We start from the raw sequence: 18,177 nt of genomic DNA, 5'->3' as shown, positions 1-18,177 counted from the left end.
AATATGAGAATTGAGCAAAGATCTGGATAGGGTGAAAAAGTTTACTAGAGCAAGGAGTATCTATAAATTGGTTTTGTTACTGTAATTCTCAATTATAAATTATAGTGGTCCTTCTCAGTTATTTAAGTCCTTAAAAAGCCCGATAGTACAATTGGTATTAAGGAATTTAAGACCTTAAGAAAGCTTATGTTGGAGGTAGATAAATAAACCTATGAAATGTGTTTTATATTCACTGAAGTAAAATAATTGATACCTCACACTAAATTAAAATATTATCAGTAGTATTTTATACATATTAAATTAGTAATACTTTCCAAATTTGTTTCTCATTAAATTTTTTCAGAATCTCTCTCTAGGAGAAAGTACCTGCAAGGTATTTTCATTTACAGGATATCAGCTTTTATATATTGATAATATGCTTACAAGCCAAATTTGCCCCGATGTTTGTTCTTCCATCAAGGATGTTCCAGTCTCTCTAAACTGATGTGGTGATTTTTCTCTCTTCTCATGTTGCCTACTATAGTTTGTTTCACAGTAACATTTCTCCCCTCCCAGGTCTCATCATGCTCCCTGGGGCAGACAGAGAGTAATTTCAATGCTAGAATGTTTAAGAAGCCAGCTAACCAACCAACCAACCAACCAACCAACCAGCCTTTTATGTAATACCGTCGCTGAGTTATGTTGAACATAACTTTTGAGTGCTCTACACAACACAGAAGAGTACTAGCCTAATGAGAATTTTACGGTGAAGTTCCTTTCATAGAGGCTTCTATCCTCTCCCTGCAGTTTTAAAGCCTGTTTAAATTGCTGTTTTTAATTTTAAGATTTCATTGCAGCAACCTTCACTTGTTCTCCACCATCTGCCTAACCTTCTCTTTTCATTATAAATATCCACCTATTTTTCTAGTTTCTTCAACAAGAGTGACTTGTGAGTTATAAATACTACATCTAAACTTCCCTAGTTGTTCAAATAAGACAGTTGTAGACCAGTTTAAATGGAAGCAAGCCAAACGTTTCTGAGCTTGACTCTGTTATCTATATTTATTCTCACTAATTACAACTCTATGCACACAAATATGTTTAAATGTCTAAATGGGGATAAATGAGGAAAGTGCCAGTTTATCTGCTGCAGAACTAATTGAGTTTCTCTTGCTCTCTTAAAGGTAAGGGCTGGCTAACAGGCCAGAGTTGGGTTCTGAGGGACAAAGCTCGAGGAAATCAGGCCAGATAGGATAGTGAGCCAAGTCACAGTCTCAGAGGAAAAAACCAATATAACCCTACTTGTAACTGCCTAACCATGAGTTGAAATTTAAAATAAGGGTCAGTTCAGAGTGAAGACAGATAGATGAGAAGCAATGGCAGGGTACTGAGGTCTTAGCTGAATGTCAGATAATCCAGTTGGCCTCCTGAATTATCAGTTATAGGGACAGTTAAGAGTGATTTATTAGCACTGTTTTTCTCATATTTTATATTGGGCTGTGTTGGTGACCCATGGGGCAGCCAAATAATATAACAAAATTGCTTATGGACCCCAGTGGTGAGTTACCATGTATTGAATCCCTCCTTCAAATCTGAATGCCTATGTTGGACTTTTTTCCCTATACTGTCAGCCAGCGGTGCAGTGTTTTTGGACATTACCTGTGTGAAATCTGATGCTACAGAAAAAAAAAAAATGTACCTGGTTGACTCTTAGGGCAGATGCAGAAGAAATAATTCTTAACATTTTAAATAGAATTTTCCGGTGATCTCAGTTATGCTAAAAGATAAGGTAACATGATAAGTAGCTACCATGGGGAGAAAATGGGGTAACTAATTATGATTATACAATACAAATAGACATGTGGTGATGAGATTTATGTCTAAGTGTATATTATCAGGCACAAATTCATAGTGTTTATTTAATTTTCCATTTAAACTACTAATGAAGTACTCTATAAATGTAGGATACTAAAATTATGTCAAATTAGTTCAAATTCTGCACTGTGTGGAAGAAAGTACTGTAATTACTGAACAGTAGAAATATAATTGTTTATAGTACTTAAGCATCACTGCAATTAAGACATCACATTTGTTAAGCTTTCTTTAGAATCTGTGCTTAGTAATTTTTTAAATCTTTTTTTTTAACCTCGATTTCTGAGATTGCTACACATCTCTTTTTAAAATGTCCTTAATAATTTAAAAGTTTTGGTACTCAAAAAGCTCTGTAGAGTCTCAGTCTATTGGTATATGACTCAGGATTCAAGACTGAACGTGAATGGATTTAATTTTTACTTTGATTTTATTTCACTTTAGTATCTTTACTTGGTATAAATTCAATACCGAAAAGAGGCAGCAAAAGACGAAAGTAGATCCGTGTATAGGTAAGAAAAGGTCACTATCAGTAAATACAGTTCAATAGTGGAAGCTTTAGAAGGCTGAAGTCTTGTTTGACTATTAAAATATCCTTGGAAATTATTCCATTTGTTACTAAATTTATGAAAACTTTAAATATATATTTTCTTTTTTTTATAGTTTTTCTAGCTAATCCCTCGAAACACATAAACATGTTGTTCTAGGTTTGTTATCTTTTTTCTTACTTCTGCTAATTAGATTTTCTCATTAAAACATTTTCCATTAATACCCATGTAAAAATTCTCAAATAATATTTTTATAAGACATGCATACTGATAATAAACATCTACTTCCTAAATCAACTTCTTTCTTCATTCTACAAGACTATGACTTTCAGAATAAATAAAAATATGGTGCTAGGTGTTTTTACATGTCCCAGAGCTAAAAGTTGAATGTTCTAGGCTGCCAAAATTTAGTAATAGCTAGTTTTGCCACCTATCACACATAACATGGTAAGTTCCTTTGGATAGTATGGGCAATGGGTTACTATAGTGAGCTTGATCTCTGCATTTGTGTGTGTGTGTTGGATATGTTTATGATTCTAAGTAGCACCATGCATGGCTATTAAAGGTAGGGGCATGGTTCCAAATGCTTAGTAAAGATGTTTATTAAAGCTGGCTCTCAAGTGACAGATAAATGCATAGTTCTATTATGCATGCTAAATTCAGTATGCTGCAAGCTTAAAAGCAGATAGATCAAAACAAGAGAGATTTAAAAAATCATAAAGACAAAATGCAGCTATGTCAGTGTGTGACAGGAAAATATTTTTTCCTTAAAAGTGATTTCCCCTCACCCCATCAAGAAACGTAACCACAATTTATGGAACAAAATTGAATGTAAGTTGGCAGAGTGTGCCTTTTCTTAACTTGCCTGGCATCAAGCTTTAAAAGCCCCATGTAAATCGACTTTTCTTAAGCCAAGGTACAATTAAACAAAAAACTGCATCACATAATTACTGCTGTATAATTCTTATTTATTAATGTGCAATATTTAGTTCTTAAAAAACAAAAACAAAAAACACACACGCAAAACAAGACATTAAACAAATTCTTTCATGCACGGCTTCTCTACCTGACAAGGTTCCGCTGCATGATTTTTTGAGGAGTTCCCTTGCTCGGGGTTGGCATATGTTTTTCAATTTTCACTATCCAGAGTCATATTTGCAGAAAGATATACGAATATTGTAAATGGTGGGCTGTGCTGCTCTCACATGATGAAAACTTCAGTTCCTTGGTTGGGGCTTTGTGTAAATGCCAATAAATTTGAGAGTTCACCCAACTGTGTCTCTTAACCTTTGTTCCCAAAGGTGAAGGGCAGGATTTTTAATCAAGTAGCAATTTATCTTTAATTAGGAAACATAATTAGGTATTATCACCTAATTGCAATTACTGGTGGGAGAAAGTCACATTTCACGAGTAGTGACCCATGTTGGGTTATAGATCTCCCATTACTGAATTTTGCATCTGTATTTATATTTGGCAGACAGCCAATAAAAATTAAAAGGTGATCAACATGTTTCTCTGCAGTCCAGTTGTCAAAGTCACCAACTCTGCTGCTGAATAAGAAACCAAGAGATACTTCCTGAGTCACATTTAGCTATTTCTGTTTACTGCTCAGACATCAAGTGTAGATCAAAATAGTTGTATACAAAACGCCCATGTGAAATAGGTTAGGTAACTGTTCCACACTTCATTTCTGGTACAGTTAAAAACAGTTTAATGTCTCAAGGCACCACTATGGTTGAACATCAGATACATGGGTCATCAGCTAATCTTCTACTATGCTGTAAAGTCAGTAATAGCTTGTGCAATTGTGAAAAGCAATCTCTAGAGGACTGTTAAGTATACAGTAGGCACGTGTATTATAATACAAATAGAAAACAATGAATCCTAGAAAAAGCATGTTGAGCACCGTTGTGGCATTGTTCATATTTTTACCTAACACTACGTAAACCTTACATATACAAAATGAAAGACTAAATTTTTAAAGTTACACTCAAGGTTGCTTTTTGTGCTATCTCCAAGTCTATCTCCGAGTCTAGTTCGTAGGTGTACTTTTAGAAGTCGTTGGGTCTTGATCAGCTTCTGTTGCACTAGTAGATTCGTTCAACTGTGAGCTCAAGTTTTCCGAGGTTAGGTGGGAAGACTTGTAGACGATCTCATTGAAGTCAGACCTGATGCAAACCAAAGAAGGGTCATTCAAGGGGTCTTCTACTGAAGCCTGGGTGTTTTCTCGAGTGATTCCCATGTCTTTGCTATGTTCTGATGGAGATTTTCTTTTCATGCGAGTGTAAGTTTTGTCTTGATTCTCCATGCGTGGCTCATTTTTCAAAAATCGTCCAAAGAACCAAATAAAGAATCCAAACCACACAAAGGCTATCAGGCTTGGAACAAAGGCCAGACATTTGACATCAAGACTGGCTCCTATGAACCTGCTGTGTAAGAACATGTCTCCCTCAACATATGTTTTATTAGTCTGAGGGTTAGTGTGATTGGACCTCCATTCCCAGGATAGCTTGGTTCTGTTCAAATCTTTTAAACTTTCTGAGTCTTTCACTGTATATATCTTCTGCCCCGGGCCGATATATTGCCCATATTCATGAGGTTTATAAAATATTTGGTTCTTCCACATATTAAGATCCAAAATCAAGACGAGGAAGATAATTCCATAGTTAAACCATTTGCCTGCATTAAAAAAGAAATACTGCATTAATCAAAGGGCCATAAAATTGCAATAGGGTTTTCTTCAATAAAATGAGGATAATGGTATATAGCATAAATTGTTAATGTTTTAGACTGGTTAACAATTAATTTTTTGAGAGTGCTGTGCTGCCATTAAGTGAATTGGCAAAGGGAATTTACTAAATGGATTCTGGGCATACGAAAACACAACTGTAGGTCCCTGAGCCAGTAATTTATGGTATTTATACTAACAAGATCAAGTCTCCCTGTTTTATAGGCACCACGGCTATACTCAAATTTGGTTCCATGTAGGTTATCCTCTAGAACATTTCAATTAATGTGAAAAAACAAAGTCTAATGAAATACTTAGAAAAGTTCAATGTATGATTGAACATCTCTTACAGTTTTATAATTATGTCTGGGCAAGAAACAAATCATTTTGCAATGCAAGCACAGCAGTATATCAAATGAATTCATATTGCTGTTTGTAGGTGACCTGTTGATTAAACCATTAGTTGATGTGATTCAGATCAATAATCCTTGAGCATTTATTTCAAGACTTTAAAAATAATTGCATCAAATTCTCATTGAACAGAATGCATTTATCAGACATAAATGTAACCATACTTTATGAACTGCTTGAAAAGATATATTTGAAGAGATTGCAACTAACATTTCTTTTTTTAGTATTTAAAAATCTTATATAAATACAATATTTAATGATATATTACCAAATGAAATTTTTACATTTGCAAATGGAAAGAATGTGGAAAAAACTTTTCAGGTATACTAGAGTCCATTATATTTTTATTATAATTTCTACAAATGGACAAAAAGTGAAAAACTTTCGAGTGATACTAGATTCTATTATAATTTTTTCATTATAGATTATTGCAAGTTTTACAGCATCATGTATATTATAATAATACAGTAATACCTGCCTTATAGGTTTGTTGTAGCAAGTTAGGGGACGTATGTACCAGGTTCCAGAAGCTTTAGTTAAAATAATTTTATGTATTATGCCAAATTTTTTTCTTTTGTATTTGAAGTAACATTATTTAACATTATTGTTACTGCTTCATATGATTATTTGGCAATATACAGTCTAACAAAATATCCAGCTACATAAAAATATAAAAGACATAACTGTGAGGAGTTTAGGAAAGTATTTTATCATCATAATTACATATTTTATTAAAGCTCCTATTATAGGTAAGACTAAATACTTTTAATCCTGGCTCCAAAATTACTAGCTGTGTGATCTGGAGTCAGCTGTTAAATTCTCTAAAGCCCAGTTTCTTTACATGTAGAAAATAATAGTATTTATTAAAGTTTAATAAATAGTATTTATTAAAGAATTTCATGCGATTACTAGATGCTAAGGACAATGTCTGGTACATAATAGGGGTTTACTAGACACTAAGGACAGTGCCTGGTACATAATAGGGGCCCAGTAATTATTGTAATTATTGTCACGAAAGCCTTGCCTAAACCATGGTAATTTTTTTATTTGCATGAGAAGGTGCAACTTGCTCCTCTACGAAGAGAACTTACCTAAACTATATGAAGGGAAATAGTGAATCTGCTTGTCCTGACATTGTTCAGCTATATAGAGCTTATAATATTTGAAATGAAAACTCTTGCCTGAATGATTTTTTTGGGCATACCCAACTGGAAAGTAATTCTGAACACTGGGAATGTTGTTTCAGATATAATGAAATATTTATAGCATCTGGTGTTGTTAAGTTCAAACCACTCATGAGATCTTCAAAACTAAACCAGGTTCATACTAAGGATCAACCATAACAGACTCTGTGTAGAACACATTGGTAGATGCTGAAGACATATGTTTCTGCCTTTCAGAAAGGAATTCATCATCTTGTTAGGGGAACAGGACAGAGATCAACAGATAAATAATAAGAGGCTACATCTGAGAGGTGCCAAATGAGTGATACAAACCATAAATGCTGTAGATATTGAGGAAATGGAAAAAAAAAAAAAACTGAAGGATACTTTCTGCAGGGAAGATTTTGAGGAAGGAACAATTCATGTGGTCCTTGAAGAACAAGCAGGACAGAAAACAGTTTGGAAAATTTTGTGTTTATTTTAGTTTACGCTTTCAGTATGTTGCAGATAGAACAGTATATATGAAAAGATGAGATGACATGAAAGAGGCTGAGGGGACAGCAAACAAAAAGAATGGAGATTATTGTAGAAAAAGGCCGGAAAGGGATGAGAAACAAGAGAAATGAAAAAGTTCAGAGATTCTTATCCAGTATTAAAGAGACACTAATCTGTAGATGCCATGACAGAAAGAAAGTTGAAAGAGGGGCTTTGGGTTCTCCTCTGTTGTAGGAGCTTTATATTTATTCTCTTGCTATAAACTGTACGTGTTACAAAGCCAGACCACATGGTGGGGGAAGAGGTCCTTTTGCTTGTATGACTGATCACCATCTCCTTTTTAAATTTTTATTTTCCTTTTGAGACAGTGTCTCACTCTGTTGCAAAGCTGGAGCACAGTGGTGCAATTACAGCTCACTGCAGCCTTGAACTCCTAGACAAAAGCAGTCCTCCTGCCTCAGCCTCCCAAGTAGCTAGAACTACAAGCCCAAGTCACCATACCTGGCTCCCACTACTTTCTTGACTCCCAAACGTTTCTTTCTCCCAAAGAACTTTTTCCAGCACTATTCAATTATTTTTCTACCAAGTGAATAGTGCTGGATCAGTTTGATCACTAAACTTGCATACCCAAGGATCACTTTTTATTATTTCTCAAGTGTCCTGATGTCTGAACATTTAGATGGGATGGAGAAGGAGCAAATTAAAACTGTGTGGCCTAACATCAGTTAGTGGATATCATCATCTACTCCAACATATCTTTACTGGTTTGTAAAAGGGAGCACCATGGCGACAAAGCTGCAGGCTAGAAATCAGCAGATGGCCATCTCATCCCAACACTAAACTTAAAGCATATGACCTTGGGTCACCTGTTTAACCTCTCTAGACCACGGTTATTCTATTTTCAAATTGAGAAAACTGAACTAGATGCCTTCCAGTTCCATAATTCTGCCCTCCTCCAACAAATCTGTCTACTTATTGGTCGTGTATAGAATCCAATTTTTTATTCTATGAAATGGAGAATAATACCAGTGTAACTACCTCAAAGGATTATTTGTGAGGATAAAGTGAGATGTTGTACTGGAACACTCTCTGAAATATATTGTTTGCCAAAAATGTAGGGTGGTATTATTTCTCCAATTTCTTTTCCCTACTTCTTTATTCCACACAGTATAGGATCTTGGTGATGGAATAGAGAGAAGGACATGTAAGGATTGTAACAAAGATATATCCTAAAATTGATGATATTATCTAATTTTTCTGTTGGGATAAAAGAGTATATATTACTAAATACCAACAATAGGAAGATGACATGGAACCAGTTATCCAAGAGGACCCAGTGTGTGGCTCTATGTAAATATGCTTTGTGAATCAGCATATTTAACATGTTAAAAATCCTTAGCAATTAGTAATTTGTCTACAGTAGTATTGGCCCTGAGGAAAGACCTTTTATATCTATGAATTTTGAGGCTAAAAAACAGGGGATCGTGTCCCTACCTCTCTGCCACAGAAGAGAGGCCATGTTGGGGTGGGGAAGTGCAGAGGGGAAGGGATGCAGTGAGCCAGGCTGCCTATTCATATCACATTTCCCTTCTTCTCCCTCCTGCGGATGCAGCAGTGTCCTTCCCTCACTCAGCTGAAACTTGAAGCTGCTAAAATGGTAGAAAAAAACGGCCCTTCTTATTATTTTTGTTTGTTTGTTTCTGCCCACCTGATATGACCTCTAGTTCATTTATCTGTTTACAGAGGAAGGATGTTCATCTTTCTCTGTCATCCATCCTTCCATTTTTTCCACACACTGTGTCGTTACCTTGGTAATGCTTCTTCCTCCTTAAGAAATTCAGTTTGCTCTATCAGATGCGGCAAAGCAGAAGGTAAAGTCAGGCAGGGCAACCCAACCCCTGTGTTCTTGTCTATAAGGTGAGGGAGTTGAGCTAGATAATCCTTAAGATTTCTTCCCAGCCCTAAAAGTCTCTTTGATGAGTCTGTGAAATAAACATTGCCTAAATCTTAGTGTTTTGTGCTGGGCCAGGAAATCTCAACATTAGAGCAAAGAAGATGGAATATACAATTTTAGAAGGAGAAAGGTTTTCTGAAAAAAAATTGTATATTCTGAGAAACAGTGTTTACCATAAAAAATAAATTTGAGTCCCTGAAATGACCCATATAGAAAGGATTTAAGACAAAAAAGAACAGAATAGAAAGTGCTTCTATAGCCATTTTCCCAAGTGTGTTGTTGTGAATATATAATCGACAGTAACCAGAGGGTTTGTATTTCAGCATTAATCATATGAGAGCTTTTGCATTTTCCCCTGTTGTTTCAACTACATAGCATGATGTAAATCAGCAAGGAGGTAGGGTAAGAATCCATACATTCTTTCTATTAATCTCCTTGTTGCAATACTTCACTATCTCCTCTAATGAGAAATCACTGCATGGTGCTGGTGGGATTACCTCTTTTTTGGTTTTGGGGCTTTTAATGAATCTTACTGCTTGTCAGAGATGATATTATAATGAAAATTTTATCTTTTTACTTTGTGGGAGTTTACAGAATCCGAGGATAGGTCATTTTAAAAGGATTCTTCATTAAATATCAACCTCGCTTAAATAGCAAATGACAACAATTTGAGGGAAAGTGTTATTTTTTCAACTAAGGAAAAAGACTATAAGGTACTGATAATTCCACCACAGAATGAACTTTTCATGATTGAAATATGCAAATATAATATTTTTAATCTTTTACTCTGCAGAGTGCCAGTTAGCATTGTGGTTGAGCTGTGCTGCAGGCCCTTCTCTACCACATGGGTGCGATGACTTGGCTAGACTTTGACACCCAGTGCAGGTGTATGGATGTGCAGTTATGCTCCACAAAGTCATTCAGCAACCATCATGGGACAGCACAAAACCAGGGCCTTGAAGAAGATGAATTTTTGATAAGTAAAAGAAATACGCAATTTGCTGTACCAGTTTTCTTGGCCATCCATATTCAATCTCCCCTCATTCTAGATGTGAGCAGTAAAACCAGGGCTCATGAGTTAGCATCTCTTCATGTCTCTCCCTAGGCAATTTAGGGATATCTAGAAACCATGTTAAGTACTTGGGTTATGAGGAGGCCATGTAGCAAACTGAAAATATTTACTTATTAATTTATGAAATAGTCATAATTATTTGAGTTATCAAAATACCTTCTTAAGACTTAAAAACAAACTGATACAGCTTCTCAAAGTGCCTCTCTTGTCTTTGTTACTTCCTAAGTGGGAGGCTATTCCTTAGGAAGCAATCCAATGTGAAGAGTACAGGTAGGAACATGTGATCATAAACAGAGAAAGAAGAAGACAAGTGGTTATACTGAATGAGATGACCATTAGACTATGACTTTCTTGAGATTGGGAACTGTGTCATGTTCATTTCTGTGTTCTCCAGATACCAACTAGTTTTTGACACATATTAACTCAGAAAAATATCTGTTAGCCAACTTGTAAACTATGAGACAATGTGCCCAGAAAAATACACAAAGTTTTAGCATTTCAAATAAAATGCACTTGTCATAATTATCTGATGGATTCCATGATATAGCTAAAACTGGATATAATCTGAAAAACTGGGAAAAGCAGAATGTTCACATTTCAAGGATTATGAATAATTATATATTTCAAATCTTTCCTCTGGCTCTGAAGACAATTCCTAAAGGGCATGTAAGTTTTATTACAAAGGTGCTCATGTATGTACAAATGAAGACAGGATGCCTCAGGGTGGGCAGGGCAGACACTCAGGGCCAGCAAGAACTGACAGGTCATGGGCAAAATGATGGCCCTGAAGAAGATGAGTTTTGGACAAATAAAAGGAATTGCTGCTTTATATAGAAGTAAACATAGTTAACTCTTAGAGCTGAAAATGAAAATTGCTTGAGGAGAGGTTTGGAAAAATTCACAACTGAGAGAGGAGCAAGAGGTCTTTGTGTACTTTGGATAAATTCATGATCTTCGGGGACTTTCTTTGTATACAGGATGCATCGCATTTCCTTATAACAAGTCCCTTGCTAATTTTGCCAGACAGAACATTCTGCTGGAGGAACCACTGGCCTTCCCCTCCCCAGCCTTCTCATGGCCTGATTCATACAGGAGAGTTCTTTTAAAAAACCACTTTCTGGGAACTCATTTGCTAGAAATCATGCACCTATGAAAATAAAATCCTTCATTTTTATTCATTATTTTTCACATTCTTACCATTGTAAAACACCTGTACCCTCACACAACACAGGAAACTGAAATAGAACAGACACTACATAGGTTTGTTTACTTCTACATGTTCCATTTTTGCCGAAAGGGTTCCCGTGGGCATCATCGTGCCAACAGTGTGAATTCTTTTCTCAAGGCTGCACAGGCCTTCCTTCTGGCCTTTTGCCCAACCCCCTCCTAATTTACTCAGATGATGGCCACCAATGGGACACTTCCTTTGTCTGGCTGCCATGACAGATGGCAGAGCTTCCGCTGGGATTGGCATTAATAGGACTCAGAGGAGCTTCCGAGACTGAATTGAGAGGCCATTCCTCTCTCACCTCCAGAGATTTAGTACATCGCATTTTCAATCCATCTATGCACTTACCTTATAGGTAAAGGGGAAGAGGGCAGAGAAGATCATTATACAGTTGCTTTTAGCGTTTACTTTTAGGAGGAGAACAATGAACTTGGGCTAAAAGTACCAGTGTTACTTAATCGCTGACCATTTATTCCCTTTGTTACTGAAGTCAAAATTCTAAGAAAAAATATATTTTAAAACACCCTTGGATAGAAATGATTTATTTTTATAAGCTGTGGCCCAGCTTATAAAATGAAAGCTCATACATACTGCAGCAAGCCATCTGTCAAGGGGGATCCAGATGAGCTAAACAGATGCAACAATTCAAGTTATTTCTGACATGTATAAATAAAACTAGCTTGGAATCAGGATTAAAAAAATACTCAAATCCTAAATGCTTTTAAAATGTCAATGGGAACTCATCAGTGTCAGATAACCCTCTACATACAGAGTATTTCCTTGGGAGAGAGAATTTTGTATTCTTAGCTTTCTCCTTTTTAAGGACTCAGGACAGCAGATAATAGTAGAGAACTCAGAAGAGTGGATAGGTGGCAAGAGGGCACCCTCTCAAGCTACCCAGCATTTCTGAATTAAATAAAAAAGACAATCTCTGGACAGATGAAAGAAAAAGCTTTAAGTAAAAAACAGTGAAAGCTTATTGAAAGCTTACTACATGGCAAGCAGTGTCGTAAGTGCCTTACATATATTATTTTAATTCTCACAACAACCCTAAGGGATAAGTATTATTACTGTGCCCATTAAATAGATGAGAAACTGAGTCTCTGAAGGCTTAAGGAACTCGACGAGGACCACATCACCAGTAAGTAGCAAAGCTAGAGCCCATGCATCCAACCTCTTTGCTCCATTGCTTCCGTGTATGCTGGATGTCTTTTCCAGATCATAGGGACATGGTAGATTGGGGCCAAGGTGGAGTCAACTTTTGACTCCAGAGACCCTTCACGGTCCTTGTCCAGGCTCTTCTATCTAGCAGATAAAGCAACAGAGGGAGCCATTTGGGGTTCTACAGGTTCCCTTCCCATCCCTGGCTCCAGCTTCCTTTGTGGTCACTCAGACCAGCACCTTTCCGCAATCATCGTCTCCTCTGCTGGACCCAGCTCTAAAATTTCAGCTCCTAGGAGGACTCTACCATGTGCCTTTCTCCCTGGTCATCCCACTGCTATTGAATTTGCATTCTACCCCTTGGCTTTTGATTTTAACAGTTGCATATGAAAACAAATTAAAGCTGAGATAAGAGGAATTCTAACTATAGAAAATGTCTCTCAGTAGCAGTGTGTCTCAAAGAGCAGTTCTCTGCCAGCCAGCAGACGTATCACTTGCCATGCTTGACAGAAGGGTGGATTCCAAGTCTGCCGCATACCTCAGGCATCAGATTCTGGAGGTGTGGCTAATGCAGATGTCTTTTAAATAAGCTCTCCAGGTGATTCTAATACACATTAATGTTTGTGATCCCCTGATGGATCTAGAGGGTTTTATGCTTACTAACCCCAGTGGTGATACTATATTTAGTTATCAAGGAAAGCACTGAAGTCTCCATAAAAAAAGTACCAGGACTTGGAGGAGCTGATCAACAAGCTAGAATTTGTAGTTCACATGGAAATTTGTAGGCTACTAACTATTGAGAATATTGAAATGCAGCATGTAGCACAGTATTTTGGAAATTTTACCTAGGTTTCCACAGAAACAATTGTCTTACAAATGTAGTCAGGTAAAGCAAAAAGCCCTTCACAGAAGACTAGATGCCATTCTGGGGTGGCCTCAGCAACCTCTTCAGCCAATTAACAAAACAGAAAGAGTAAAAGAAACAGAACGAAAATGAGAGAGAAAAGCTCAGACTGCTTCAAATTCCAAACCTGTGCCATTTTCCTAGGTATTTTTATCATGGCTATGTGAATGCATGTGAACAAACCAGGTTTACCACAAATTGGATTTAATTTGTTTATGGTGGAGCCCTTCACTCCACAGTCCTCACCTACCCTATTTTAGTTTATTTTTTGAGACAGGATCTAGCTCTCTTGCCCAGGCTAGAGTGCAGCGGTGCCATCATGGCTGACTGCAGCCTTGACCTGGGCTCAAGCAATCCTCCCACCTCAGCCACCCAAGTGGCTAAGACCACAGGAGTGTGCCATCATACCAAGCTAACTTCCTCCCTCCCTCCCTCCTTCTCTTTCTTTCTTTCTATTTTTTTTTAAATTTATTTTTAATTTTTTTTAAGAGCTGAGGTTTCCCTATGTTGCCCAGGCTGGTCTCAAACTCATGGGTTCAAGTGATCCTCCTGCCTTGTCCTCCCAAAGTGCCAGGACTATAGGTGTGAGCCACCACGTTCGCCCCCTATTTTATTAATATTTTGAATTTAAGCTCCAGGATCCTCAAAAGCCTTTTTGGTAAGTCCAGGCACCCAATTGTTTGCATGGTGCATTTCAGGGAGATGCTCTGATCTCGTCTGTAGTCTCTCAATCAGAAAGGAGACATCCCCAATTATCAACATCACTTGGGGGAGCTTTTCCAAAGTCCCATTCCCTGGCCCTCACCCAGACCTACTGGATCAAAACATCAGTTATGAAACCCAACAATCTGAGTATTTATAAAGTTCCCTGATGACTAGGCCATCAGCATCATATGGCAAACACTGCACCAAAGTCTTAATTACAATACTTTCCCACCTTCGGGCAAACCAGATTAATGTGCAGTCTGCTACAAAAATTTAGCCTTTCATCCTTTTAGGTTTTCAGAAAATAATTCTTGGTGGGAAAAGGGTTTTAGTTCAAATGGAAGTCATGTATCTGCTTCTATCTAAATGCACAGTAGGCTTTACCTCAAAGTTAATAACACTGAAGCTTTAGGGACTCTGCATGCATGGCCCCCTTCCGAGGCACTGAATATAATTTTGAGATGTAATTTTATATTCATCTTTTTTTTTTTTTTTGAGACGGAGTCTCGCTCTGTAGCCCAGGCTGGAGTGCAGTGGCCGAATCTCAGCTCACTGCAAGTATTCCACATTGTGTAAACTCTGGACATCACAAATCTGAAATCTGTACCATCTATAAATGACAATGTAAATGATAAAGTTATACAAAATAACCCAAAACTAAATATTTTTAGCAGCTCAATTTTTTTCTTACCAATAGGTTCTCCTTTTTTTTTTTTTTTTTTTTTTTTTCCTTTTTAAACCTGAAGTTCTGTACTTAAGGAGGATATTTTTGACAAGGCATTCTGATAGTCAGAGACAATATTAGTGTAATGATGGCCTGGGACAAGAGCTGGTAGCAAGAACAGATGGTCTACGCAAAAGCCCACCCAAAGGGATATGATGATGCCATGTGTGTGATAGCTGTTTTAGAAGTCCAAGAGGGTAGCATGCTGCAGAGATTAAGTGGGGACTCTGAAACCACACTATGTGACCTGAACTCAAATTGATTGATTTACCCAGTGAATTTAATAGATGGGCCTCATTCATTTTGAATAGGAAAAGAAACCTGCTGCATCTTCCCTATTCATGAGCTCATTCTCCAATTTAGGAAGGTCGCCTCATGCTCAAAGCAAAAAACAGCCTCCTAGCTGGGAAGCAAAGGTTTTTTGCAGTACTCAGATGTTAATGTTTTCTGGGCTCAGACTATTTTTATTCGGCAGCACAGACGGTAGTGTAAGCACAGATTTCTTCAGCAGATTTGATTATACCAGGTGTGGGATCCTAGGCCATTGTCCTTAAAACAGACACACATTCATTACCTGCATCTGAACAGCTTTGAACTAATGCCATCCTTTATCGGTGATCATTCAGCTGTCTGCTTCTTGTCATAAAGAGAGAGAGATATAAAACGTAGCTCCGGGAAGCCCTTTTTAGATGAGAATGACTGATATGTCATGAAAGGATATTATAATAAATCATATTTTAGCCATTTCAAAAGCAGAAAATATCTGAAAATAAAATAATCTGAAGATCCACAAGAGAATCACTTAAGACGAACCCAAGCTTTGCCACAGAAGTAGGTTTTAGAGAAATCAAATGAGAAGTGGCCTAACTCCCTAAAAGCGTATGTTCTGATTGGGGCTCTAGGATACCATTGTTTTAATTTCAGCAACAAATAAAGAACAAGAGCATAAAGAATATAACATTGAAAATAGACACTGAGTCCTACGTGGTGAAAAATAAACCCATCCAATGAACCAGGTCAGGTAGAGTGGTATATGGAGTATGGCAGAAATGGCTCTCCACACCAAAGATTTTTCTTCCCTCTTTGATAATCCTACACTGGAATACTAGATCTGACACCAGAAGTGGCTGCTCAACTAAGGACTATATTTCCTTGCTCTCCCTGACTCTAACTAGGGCTATGTACCAGATATCATCAATGGAACATGAAGAAAGGTGACACATTTCTTTTCCAAGCCCAAGAGGTTAAAGAACAGACAAGCCTTCTTAATCACTTTCCCTATTCTCTTTATTTCCATCTGCCTGCTGGATGCTAACACTGAAACTGTCCAAGCCACCAGTAACCTAGGTCCCAGAATGATAGTACGGAGCCCCCTGTTGATCTGAAAACCACCTTGCACTGTTAAGTGAATGAGAAATAAAATTGTATTTATGCCTCTCAAATATTATGGCTTGCTTTTTACAGCAACTCGCATTACCCTGACTAATGTACGAAGATAATCAAATTGTGTTCGAAGATACAACACACCTGTTATATGAATACGATATTCCTCCTTGAAGATCTTCTGGAAGAAAGGAATCTTGAACTGCATGTGAGGGGTGTGCAAACCAGGGAGATTTACATCAACGTCTCCCATGAAATGGGGGAATTCCCAGTCCTGTCAGAGAAAATCAAATAAAAACATATTTGTGATTTGTTTCATTCCTAAGCAGCAAAACATCAAAAATTGACTTTTTATAAGCACTTATTTTAAAATCATTTAAATGCAGCCAGCTGTTAGATAGATCAGTTTCATTCTGTGATGGTTATTTTATGTACATTAGGTAGCAGTACACATTCAAAATCAAAATTAAGTCGTAACTTATATCTTCAGATTTTCTTTTTAATGTGGTAATAAGAAGCCAATACAGAATTGATTTGCATCTACACATGTTTATCTCTTTCATTCTGGAGAACTGATCTTAAATGTTTTTAGGAAGGAAGTGATCTGTATTTAATAAATATGGGATAAATTTGTTATTTCTTGTTTCATGACTTTTAAAAAATATGAACCTTATAGCATGTTTTCTGTAAGAAGACAAAGTAAAGAAGATCTGATTCACTTAACCAAGTTCTTTGATTCACATCAAGTGACTTTTACTGATCACATCTGCTGGCAACCATCCAGAATGTAAAAATGACAGGAACCTGTCCTGCTCTCTTGCAATTCAGCATCAGTTTAAGCCAAACAATGGAAGACCTGACATGGTAGCATGAGAGATCAACAATGAATTTTAATTACCAAATTGTCACTAGTTATTTCCTTGTTGTCAAGGCAAAACTGGGTGGGCCAACCCTCCTTCTCTGAAGGAAGGGAAACAGATGCAAATGAGGATATTTTTAGGTGTCTGACCTCCTCTTGGTTTTCAGATAGAGGCACCAAATTAAAGTTCATAACTAGCATATGAAGAAAGAATACACAAAATTTGAAGAAACATTTGAGATAGATCCATAGACACTAGTATACACATTTTCACTTGTAACACCTAAATAATCACCAAATAATCAGTCCTATATTTAGTTAATATTCTTTAAAGAATGAATATGAAAAATTCAGAAACAAAATATTAATTTGAGATTTTAATCCATTACATCAATATAAAGAAATTAAGTCTATTCGAGACTTTTATATTTGCGGCTGAGAGGGATGTGCTAGTAATATAGTGCCTAAACTTTTTAGAGGTTTCCATGTCTATTCCACTCTCCTCTCTGTTGGGAATTCTGGTTAAGAGTGAATGGGCCTTGAAGAAAAGATAATATGTGAGTGGCAGTAACCAGAAAAGTCTGCAGTGTCTACCAGTTTCCTGATCTATGGATCATTTCAAGCTGCTAATAAGAAATAAATATACAAGAAGAAAAACGGAATGATGCAACATTATCCCTTTCTATCAGTGTACATGTAAATCTCTTGTTGGTCTCACCTCCACTTGTCTTTCAGACATCAGCAGCAAATAGACATGTAGTTTGGGAAGTTCATAAAACCCAACACACTAAAGCTGAATTAATTTGGCACATTTTGATCTAAAATATTAGGTTAATGTGCATTTGCCTTTTTTCTCCCACTAATACCACCTTTGTTCTTTCTATGTTGCTTGGAAGACATTTGCAAAAATAATAATAATTGACATTGAATTTAGTATTTTGCTAAAGTATAACTCATGAAAAATTATGCTTGACAAAGAAAATCACTGATAACC

General features: G+C 36.8%; 1 protein-coding gene across 5 annotated transcripts in view; it reads right to left on the bottom strand.

The window, feature by feature from the left end:
* Positions 1-3,347: 3,347 nt before the first annotated feature.
* The window catches only part of TMEM117 (transmembrane protein 117), a 548,292-nt gene continuing 533,462 nt past the window's right edge, over positions 3,348-18,177 (bottom strand). For all 5 annotated transcript variants that reach the window (XM_021922226.2, XM_021922223.2, XM_021922228.2 and 2 more), the window contains 2 exons: positions 16,469-16,598; positions 3,348-5,075 (listed from right to left, as the gene is read on the bottom strand). In XM_021922226.2, coding sequence (XP_021777918.1) covers positions 4,429-5,075; positions 16,469-16,598 — 777 coding nt within the window. In that variant the 3' untranslated portion in view covers positions 3,348-4,428. The remainder of the gene's footprint in view (positions 5,076-16,468; positions 16,599-18,177) is intronic.

This window comes from Papio anubis, chromosome 9 (genome assembly GCF_008728515.1).
Source record: "Papio anubis isolate 15944 chromosome 9, Panubis1.0, whole genome shotgun sequence".
In the NCBI taxonomy this organism is placed as follows: domain Eukaryota; kingdom Metazoa; phylum Chordata; class Mammalia; order Primates; family Cercopithecidae; genus Papio; species Papio anubis.
Note: the sequence above shows the minus strand (reverse complement) of the source record. Positions and strands in the feature narration are given on the sequence as shown.